The 10,354-nt window shown below is 45.3% G+C and overlaps 1 protein-coding gene across 1 annotated transcript in view; it reads left to right on the top strand.

The window, feature by feature from the left end:
- The first annotated feature begins 364 nt into the window (after positions 1-364).
- Positions 365-10,354, top strand: part of ADCYAP1R1 (ADCYAP receptor type I) — a 68,064-nt gene continuing 58,074 nt past the window's right edge. Inside the window, exons 1-4 of the mRNA XM_044424981.1 lie at positions 365-432; positions 2,357-2,454; positions 5,938-6,032; positions 6,505-6,610. Of these exons, the coding sequence (XP_044280916.1) occupies positions 365-432; positions 2,357-2,454; positions 5,938-6,032; positions 6,505-6,610 (367 nt within the window). The remainder of the gene's footprint in view (positions 433-2,356; positions 2,455-5,937; positions 6,033-6,504; positions 6,611-10,354) is intronic.

The following is a 10,354-nucleotide window of genomic DNA, read 5'->3' as shown; positions in this document are numbered from 1 at the left end:
TGACTCTGGGCCAGTCACAGACTCTCAGCCCAACCTACCTCACAGGGTTGTTGTTGTGGGGATAAGATGGAGGAGGAGAATGATGTAAGCTGCCTTGAGCCCTTTGGAGGAAAAAGGCAGGATCTAAATTGAAAAAATTGAAAAATTGGTTTCAGATTACCTGCTGCTCCTCAGATTCTTAATCCAGGAGTGTTGAACCCCTTCCAGCCCAAGGGTTGGAATCCATCTCAGAGAAGCTCTGCGGGGAATGCATACCAAGGGTAGCCAAGGACAAACGTAAAAAGTGGCTTAGCCAAAATATCAGCATATTTTAGCCAAAAGTTCTTGGTGCCAGCTCGTAAGGAGTGGAAACAACTGAAGAAGCATGGAGATGGGGAATGCTGAGGACTGGAACCATGAGGAGTTGGTGCAGTTACTGGAGAACCTCAGAAGGTCAGATTGAGGTCCAAGATGAGGCAGAAGTTCAGCATCCCAGGTATCAGACCTTATTCCCTGTGCAGTTTTGCCTTGGGCTGAAAGGTTTGATGCCCTGGACTTAAAGCCTGGCTCCTGGGTAGGGAGTCTATTCACAACTTCCTCTCTGTTATTCTGTTATGGCTCAAGAAGAAGCAAAACTGGAGGCAAACTGTCGTTTCCACCTGACCTCCTGGAAATAAATCTTCCTCGTCAAAACATCTGAGCCACGAAGGATGCCGCTGTCCCAGCCTCTTCTCAGGGGCTCATCTCCAGCACCCCTCAGTCCTCCAGCCCATCCGGCAGCCATGTTGTTCCATGCACCAGTTGCGTGAAATGGAATTTTCCCGAAAATTGGCTCTTGAATAGGGCTCTAATCCCCCTTTGTGCTTGCAAGTTGCAGGGACTATGTGGAAATTATAACAATTTTCTCTGCAATCAAGACGCTGAACAAAAGCGCAATCAAATACTCTTTGTGACAGAAAAACGACCCAGATAGCTGCCATTGTGGGGTGAGCAGATGGTAGGTGCTAGTTATACCAAAGATTCTTTAGAGGAGCCACTCCAGGGTTTGTTGTTGTTTTTTAAACACAATGGATCTGTGGTGTTGCATCATGGGAAGGCCGTGCTAAGCCCAGTTTATGGATGGGCTGAGAACTGTTTTGGAACTTCTTGGTACTTGGGTATGTCCGTGCCTGTTGGAGAGGATAACTCACTGGTTGTGAGAAATGGAACTCATTAATTTGAGTGACTTGAATCCAGAATTTTCCAGGAAAGCTGCTTTTCGCCAGGGGCCTGCCTTCCTTTCCTCTCGTTCACACACTGGTGCCCACCTGGTTGCCTCTGATACGGATGGGGAGAAATACACTCAGCTCACGCAAAATATATTATATTGTCTTGTAGTCATATCCCACTTTTTCTTGCAAGAAGCCTGCAAGGTGCCTTCCACAACCTTCCCCCTCCTCTCCGTTTTATCCCCACAACAGCCTTGTGAGGCAGGCCAGGCTGAAAGTTAGTGGTTGGGCCAAAGTCACCCAGTGAATTGCATGGCTACGTGGGGATGAGAACCTTAAGTTTCGGTGTCCCAGTCCAGAACATTTTGGGTGTTAATGCATGCAATTCAGCTGATTTTATGCAGAGTTCATTAATATTTCATTTTCCCCCATCCATTTTTCCTCTGCCCATCTTGGAAATGGGAGGTTGTAAGCTGGCTTGTGATCTGTCACCAACTCCAAGCTGGCAGACACATGGAAATCCTTTGGATGTTTGTCTCTTTCCTGGGATCTTTGCACACCCCACCCAGAGACCTGCTGTTACACCAGCTCCCTACAAGGCGGTCTCAGCTTCTGCAAGGACCGCTGGCTGGGTCTGAATCTACTGTCCTGATGCTTCTAGAGAGGCCTAAGGGCTGCATTGCAGGAGTTTCTCAGAGACTGAGGACTCCGGGAACCACTTCCAGTCAACCAGAAGGCCCCGGAGGAGATGGGGGCTCACTGGTTGAAGCCCCTTCCCCTTTTCCCCCTCCAAGGCTCAGCAGGGCATCCAGGTCAGATGAGGACTGGACACAGGCTCTCCCCATGCAACACGCAACACTGGCCGTGCAGACTGCTCTTGCTAGGCCTTTACCCCAGCCCTGCTGACGGTGCTAAACACGGGTCTGTTGCTAGGCAATTAGCTTTTGGGCTTCTCTACAGCAGATAAAGCTGCCATATGGCCTTCAATCCTGCCTAGTTAATTTTACAGCCTCAGCCTGAATTCCCCCCTGTAGCAAGAGGCTTTCTTGTCTTTCCCAGCCTCTTTTATCACGTTAGCAGACAGGTTGCTTTTTAAGCACGCGATCCCATGGGAAGCAACAGACCTCTGGGTGCTTTGGCATGCGATGTTGTTTTCTCCTTTTGATCAGTTCGTTTCCGGTCGTCACTGTTTCTTCTGATCCGAACTTCGCATCTCCCACCAGCACCTACAAGAAATTTGGCCGCTTCCAAGTCTTCCCAGGAGATGGTAAAGAGATGGATTTTGAGCACGGAGTTGACTTTCGTCTTCATTCCATCTGCTTTTTCCTGTCCTGCATTTTGCTGGTGCTCTCTTCTGAGGAAATAGAAACCGATTAATCTTAATTGAATGTAGAAAGCTCTAGTCATCCTTGAGGCAAGAGAAGTGAAATCAGAAGGCTGTGACCCAAAGAAACTCACACTTCTGGGATCACTTTGCACCACACGGGGCTGACGGCTGACATCCTCCGAATGCCGAGGGGAGAACATTCGCTCCGCTTGAGTGGTGTGCTGGGGACATGAAGAATGAATCGAGGACTGGGCTTTCTGGAAGCTGCCAAATTATGATAATTTGATAAATTTATTGAGAAGCTTTCCTGTAGAATTACTTTCAGAGTGACGCACAGAGTAAAATAGAAAGAATAATGCGGCAAAAAAGCAGTGTAACTTGAGCCGGTTTGAAATGAATGAGCAGGAAAACTAAAATTGGGCAGCATAATCAGATTCGATAAATATCAGGGCCAAACCGGGTTAGCAGGTGGCGGGACAGAGAAAATGGAAGCCCCCACCTCTCATTTTGGGGATGTACAAATCTGTCAAATCAATTTTCTCTCTGTTTCTCATTTTTACAGTCTAAAGTTTGCCTTGATCTTTGAGAATTCCCCCAGTTTGTTTCTCTTGAGTTCAGTTTGTTCCAAACCCTGGGCTTATTTTTTAAGTTGGTACAAGCATCCCCATGCATTCCAAAACATGTTTCAAATGCATACACTGGGGCTAGTTGGAAGACTGGGCCAAAAGTTACTCAGCTGGTTTTACATCCACAGCAATCATGGTTGTGTCAGCTGGGAATGATGGATATTATAGTGCAGCACAGCTGGGGTCACCAGCTCAGCCAAGCCTACGCTGGCTATGTTGTTGTCTTAACCAGAATCTACTTTCCCTTTTTGTTTGTTTGTTTTAATGAAGAAGTATTTATCCCAAATTTGTATACCCTCTGACTCTCCCATTGAAGTATAATCATGTTTTGCAAGCACTATTCCAATATAAAGCATTTTTAACATGATTTCCCCTAAAGTACGCCATTTGGTATGCATTCATGAGAATGCCATTGTAAAATTCAGAGAAGTGTGCATTTTGAAGAATAACTGTGCTTTGCTTCATCTCATATTTCAAGAACAGTGGATAAATTTGCATTAACATGGAAATAGGGCAACTCTCAAGCTCTGAGACAGTCCAAGCTTCAAATTGCAAAAGATGAGATGTTGGGAAAAATGAGAAACTGAGCAAAACGGAACTATTTATCCATCCCTAATGAAGACTGTTTGTGGCCATGGAAAATGAATGACTGTTAGTGGCAGCACTGGAAAACTTAGTGAAAGGTTCTTAGAAGGAAGTATAACTGAGGGAGACATGGAAGATGGAATGGGACACCCCACACCCGGGGGAGGCAACCTTAAACACTCAAAGAGCCATTTGGACCCGTTTCCCACAGAAAACACCGGGAGCCACAAAACCCTTTTGACATCTAAAATGAAGATAACACTGCATGTATCATTTTTTACCTTTATGCTATGTATAAAAAAACTACAGTGTGTTGCATTTATGAAACCAATGAACTGCTACAGAGAAAACAAATTTTTATTTCTGCATGCAACAAAAACATTTTGAACTCCGAAAAAATAAGACGCTGGGTTGAAGGTCACTTTCAAATAAAATACTCAATGTCTATTTGAGTCCTCCTCGTATTTATGAAATAAAAAGCTGAACTTAAATTATGATTTTTGCTCAGATCAACCTTCCGCATCAGTTCCAAAATGGCTTTTTTTCTCTCATCTCCATCCGGATATTTTTCAGCAGAGGCTGTGTGTTTGCTCTGGAAATGCCCTGCAACATTCCACTTTTGCAGTGAAAGCAAATGAATCTGCCCACGTACCATTAAACGTTCTGTTTTCTTCTGAAACTTTTCTTTTCTTGGATTTATCCATGGCTGGCCTACCGGGGGTCGAAAAGCTCAATAAATTGCGCACCGGTGGGTGTCGCACATTGGCGGTTGTGACTCATATTTTGAGTGACAGGGAGCCGCAGCAGAGGAATGAAAGAGCCACAAGCGGCTCTGGAGCCGCGGGTTGCTGGCCCTGCCCTACACTGTTAAGTTAGTTTTATCCAGTGCTTTTTTTGTACAAAAAAAACAAGCTGCCGGAACTCACGTCTTGGGGTCACACTTTTACACAATGGTCGCCGCCGGCAGTAAGCGCTCAGCGCATGACCACACGACTGATCCCAAGCCGAGCAGCGTCCGAAGCCGAGCAGCGCCCTCACAATCAGCGCCGACACACAAGCAGCCCGCAGGCACGATGTTAATGATTTTTGCTGCCGCCCTGCTACACCCAACAGGGTGATTCACAATCCCTTGGAAAAATCTGTCGAAAATGGGTGCCGGAACGTCGTTCCGGTGCGTTCTATGACAAAAAAAGCCCTGGTTTTATCCCACCTTCCCCCAGGTGGATGGTTCGAATTCCATCAGATCATAGCCCTGAGAGCTTTCCCTGGGACTTCAGGATGGAGAAAGGAAGAAGCGGAATGCTATTAGTACCAAAAGCCAGTGTGGTGTAGTGGTGAGAGCATTGGACTGAGACATGGGAAATCCGGGTTCTAGTCCCCATTCGGCCATGAAGCTCATTGGGTGACTTTGGTCCAATCACTGACTCTCCTCCTGGACAACCCTCTGAGTGGGAGGGTGTGACTTGGAGGCCTGCAACAGCAGAGGGTTGGACTGGATGGCCTTCATGGCCCCTTCCAACTCTTCTATTTTATGATTCTCTCATGTGAGAGGAGAAGGTAAGGCACCAGGGTCCTTGCCATCTTTGCGGGACTTCCAAAACTAGTCCCAGGAGAGGCGGAAGCCACCTCTCTGGTTTGAACCTGGAGGTCCTTTCCAAGTCAAGCCCATGCCACACAAAACATACTGCTAGGCACCTTTATTATCTTGTATCTTAAGATAATTAAAGGATAATAACAAAGAACAGTGTGAAATGTGACGGTCTTTATACACCTTTGGACTGCCTTCCTTACCCTGCTTGTTCAGCAGTTTAATTACAGATGCGTCTCACTTCTTCTGCTTATTTTGGGTGGCAAAGGATATTTACCTTCTTGTTTGGGAGCACGAGGAATATTAGACAAGCTCGCTTTGGAAAACAAGGGAATTGACATTTCTTGAGACTCATGTCAACAAGCACCTTCGAAATGCTTTCCTTATCTATGGGTCACAGTGACAGTGTGCATTCTTTAACATTTTCCTTGTCGAAACTCAAATCTTCTTGTTAACCTTTTCTTTGACGCCATAAAAAGGCAAGATAGAAACATCGTAAATAAGGGGTTTTCTCTTCGAGGGTTGTGCAACGTGTCACTGGCCCTACGGGTGAGAAGGAAGGCAGACAAGGAGGACTTTAGTGTCCTCTCTTGAGATTTCTTGAAAACTCTGCTGCCACGACAGATGTCATCAAAAGTTCAGCTTTCAGCTTTTTATTCAGGACTTTGAGGTTGGGCAAGAGCCGAGAATTTTTCCTTGACATTTTCTCTCTGCAGCAGGTAAGGGGTCAGTCGTGTCGTCTCTTTTCTGTCATCTCCCAGTGCTGCCATCTAACCCCTTCCTCACCATGTGGATTTCTACTTGCTATAGCAGGGAAAGAAGGTGTGTGTATGGTGGAGGGTTATAGCTAATGGAGCAGGATAAAAATCCAATGAATAAATGAATAAGGCAGCACCAGAGATGGGAAGAGCCAGAAGGGATGTGGCTTGTCCTGTTTCTTGCTGCACTCAGAGACTGAAAGGCTCTTATCTCTGGGTCCTGAGATGGAAATCTTGAGGACTAGAAACTTGGAATTCTTGGGACATCAGATTCCATTCCTCCATGTTGCAATTGTGCAGTCGTGGAATAACTGCTGTCTTCAGCGTAACACTATCACTCAGGTAGAATTCGACATAAGAGGGTTTTGTGTTCGGGCTTCCTCCTTGACAGTGAAACTAGTGTGTTTATACCGGCTTTTGTCTTGCTTTGCAGGCTGCCACATTCCATTCAGACTGTTTCATCAGGAAGGAGCAAGAAGCTTGCTTGGAGAGCATCCAGAAGTTGACCAGCTTAATTCCAATAAATGAATCTTCTCCAGGTGCGTTGTAGGACATGCCCCAAACCCATGTTCTTTCCTTCCAGGAGAATGTGCTGAAATCCAGTAAGAAAAGTGTGCTGGGAAAAGAAAGAGATGTAACTGGAAGTAGGAAAGAGAAATCTAATCCACTGGAGTAATTTTTTATATTTCCCAAATCTCTCCAAGCTGTGCTACAAGGAGAAAAGAAATGGAGACTGGACTCCCTGCATTCAGAAATCCATACCCTTCCAGATTTGTGTGGCATTCTATGGAACTAAACTTGCTTCCAATAAAATGCACATACAAGTGTGCAGAAAAGAAGGCATATGTAGAAATATGTGCATGACAGGCATGTCATGAGTGGAGCCGGCTGGAGCTGGGGGTCAGACTAGATGGCCCAGGAGACCCCTTCTGACTCACTCTGTTTCTATGCTTCTACATAAATACACACGGAAGTGCTTATGGTCAATCCAGTGTAGAACAAGTACGCATTTTGGAGTGGCTGAATATTATCACTGTTCATGGGTAGCCCACAAGAAAGGATGCAGAAAACTCAAACAATCCACCTCTAGTAGCCAAGTTGTGATTAATTAAACTATTAAGTAGATAAATACACATCAGAGTGAGTTGGCGTCTTGTGCAAACCCACGTGGTTTCTTCAGGGTGGCTTATTTACTGTGAAGTAAATAAACCTGTGTTTCCAGGTTTTAATTGTAATTGTTTATTTATTTATTGCTGTGAGCCATCCCGAGGCTATGTAGCAAGGGGACGGCATATAAAAACTTTAAATAAATAAATAAGAAGCCGTCTTGGAACCCAAGGTTTGGTTCAAGGTTGTCCATAGCCATGGCGGTTTGTCATGTTTATTGTGGGTTACTGGGGATGGCTATAGAGGTGGCTGGCCAGAGTGGCAGAAACTGAGATAGGGATTGAAGAAAGGAGTTCTTCTGCAAAGGCGCATGGGATACATTCCAGAGCTAGCAGGAGGAATAAGGGGAGAAACCACGGTATGGCAAAGCAGATGATCTGTTGGGTGGGCAGGAAAACAACCAGCCTGTGGTGACTTGTTCACAGAGTGGTTTAGTGTGAGGTGTGAATCCTGCCACGGGTGGGGGCAAATGGATTCTGTTGTGTTGGCTGCATAGCCAGAAGTGTGGCTTCCAGATCGAGAAAGGTGTTACTGCCACTCTATACGACTCTGGTGCACCCGCAACTGGAGTGTTGTGCTCAGTTCTGGGCTCCACATTACAGGAAGGATATAGCCAGGTTGGAGTCAGTGCAGCGTAGGGCCACAAGGTTGGTGGCCGGTTTGCAGGGGATACCATATGAGGCGAGACTGAGGGAACTGGGTCTCTTCAGCCTGGAGAAGAGGAGACTCAGAGGGGATCTGTTGGTGACATACAGGTATGTGAGGGGGTGCCACATGGAGTTGGGTAGAGACCTGTTCTCCCCTGCAGAGGAAGGCAGGACGCGCTCCAACACAGCAAAGCTCAGGGAGCCAAGGTTCCATCTGGATGCCAGGAAGCACTTCCTGACAGTTGGGACCCCAAGGGTGTGGAATGGGCTTCCACGAGAGGTGGGTGAGGCCCCATCGGTGCGGGTGTTCAAGGATAGGCTGGACATGCACATGGCAGGCATGTCGTGAGCAGAGCCGGCTGGAGCCAGCGGTCAAACCAGATGGCCCGGGAGGCCCCTTCTGACTCGCTCTGTTCCTATGTTCCCAAAGTAAGTGTTATAAACTTTTGGGAGTACTAGGAGGCCAAATGAGAGCCAGGGTGGTGTGGTGGTTAAGAGCACAGTAGAGGGACTCGGGCAATTGAGGTCTGTGTCTCCGCTCAGCCATGGAGCCACCTGGGAGGCTTTGGACTAGTCAAAGACGCTTAGCTTAACCCCCTTCACAGGTTCGTTGTTGCGGGGATAAGATGGAAAGCAGGAGGAGAATGATGTAAGCTGCTTTGAGCTCAGTGTAAGAAAAAAGTGGGATATAAATCTAAAAATAAACAAGCTGTTTCTCAGAAAGAGGTTCCCTCAAACGATCTTGCTTATCCACACAGCGACTGAACTTTGCTTGCCCTTTCCAATGAAAATGATGGACAGGCATTCAGAGAAACTGGAGCACATCCAAAAGCACCCGATAAAAAGGAGAACTGCAGAGAGATGCTAATATCCTCTTCTGAACATACCTAAAATCGACTCCTCTGCCCCACATGGATTTATTCTATTGCAATCCATAGTTCGGGGTGATTCTTTCTTCCCAAGTTGCTCATGGCAATTAAAATTCAGTTCAGTTGTTTCTGTACAGAGATGAATATCTGAGCAAAACCCTGCCCAAATGTTTAGGCTTACAAAGAAGAAGGCAAAACCCCACATGCAAAGCAAGAGGGTTCCCAGGGAAAGGGGAAAGGAAGAGAGAAATGTGGACCTGCACAAGGCACAAAGCGTATTTGCTCAAAAATAAATCCCACCCATCAAACACTCTTGCATAAAGGCGCAGTCCTGTTAAAGCAGCCCAAAATATCATTTGCCTGTTTTTGAAGCCGCATCACAAAGTGTGTTTGTTACATGGCCGAGGCTCTCTGGGCAGTTAACAAAAGTTAAAATTAAATAAACTTTAAAAAGAAACAAACAGTGATTTAAAAGCATAAAAAACCTGAATAAAACCGTAACAGCAATTGCAATTACTATGATTCAGCAAAGCATGCTTGCAGTACAGAATAAAACGCAATGTATAAAAGCAAGGTTTAAAAGTTAAAAGTAGCAGAGAGCCATCAGGCCTGGAAGCCTCATCTCCCATGAATTATTATTTTTATTTATTTATTTATTTAAAGTTTTTATATGCCGTCCCCATTGCTAAACAGCCTGAATCAGCCCAGTCAATCCCCTTTTAAACTGGTAGCCACTGCTCTTTCTTATGGGACCAAATCCCATAGTTTAGCCATGTGTTGTACGAGGGCCTTCGGTTTCTCTCTCTTGAATCTTCCACCATTCGGCTTCATGGTGTGATCTTTTTGGTGTCTAGTATGATGCGAGAGGGAGAAAAATAACACACATAAATTTGAGCATCTCTATCAGGTCTCCCCTCACTTGCCCTTTTCCTTAGCTTCACAGCATCAGTGGTTGAGCATCCAGTCTCAAAGGGGTGTTTGATGCTCAACTCAAATCCCTTGATGATTTGAGTTGTCCTTTTCTACATTTGTTCCAACTCTACAATATCCTTCTTTGAGTGCATGGATAAGAGCTTCCAGCTGTGGTTGCTCCATAGATTCAGTTCAAATTCAAGTGAACTTTCATGTGTATTTTCCCAAGAGTACACATTAGTCCATCCTTGGAATATACCATTCTTCTCCCATTGAGTGAAGCACATTGGTGCATTTTCTCCAAATTTGTGCATTTTCAGGTGCATTTTTGAATGTATACATATTGTCAAAAACCTTTCTCAGGATTCTTCTGGGAGCTTGGAAATGTATGGATTTCCACCCCAGGTTTCATCTGTGTCCATGTTTTATTTATTATTTATTTATTTAAAACATTTCTATGCCACCCCCATCACAACAAAGCTTCGGGGTGGCTCACAACCAAAACAAAAACAAACAAAATCATATAAAAATTTATACACTAAAAATATTAAAACCCAGTGCATCTCAGCTTAATTTTTTTTTTAAATCCTCCATAATAAATTAACAGTTAAAATAAGTTTTAAATAAAAAGGTCTTCGCCTGGCACTGAAAAACAAATAACGACGGCGCCAGGCGGACCTCTCTGGGG

This window comes from Varanus komodoensis, unplaced genomic scaffold (genome assembly GCF_004798865.1).
Source record: "Varanus komodoensis strain SLA01 unplaced genomic scaffold, ASM479886v1 scaffold15, whole genome shotgun sequence".
Classification (NCBI taxonomy): domain Eukaryota; kingdom Metazoa; phylum Chordata; class Lepidosauria; order Squamata; family Varanidae; genus Varanus; species Varanus komodoensis.
The sequence above is the reverse complement of the archived record's forward strand: the minus strand, read 5'-3'. Positions and strand labels throughout refer to the sequence as shown.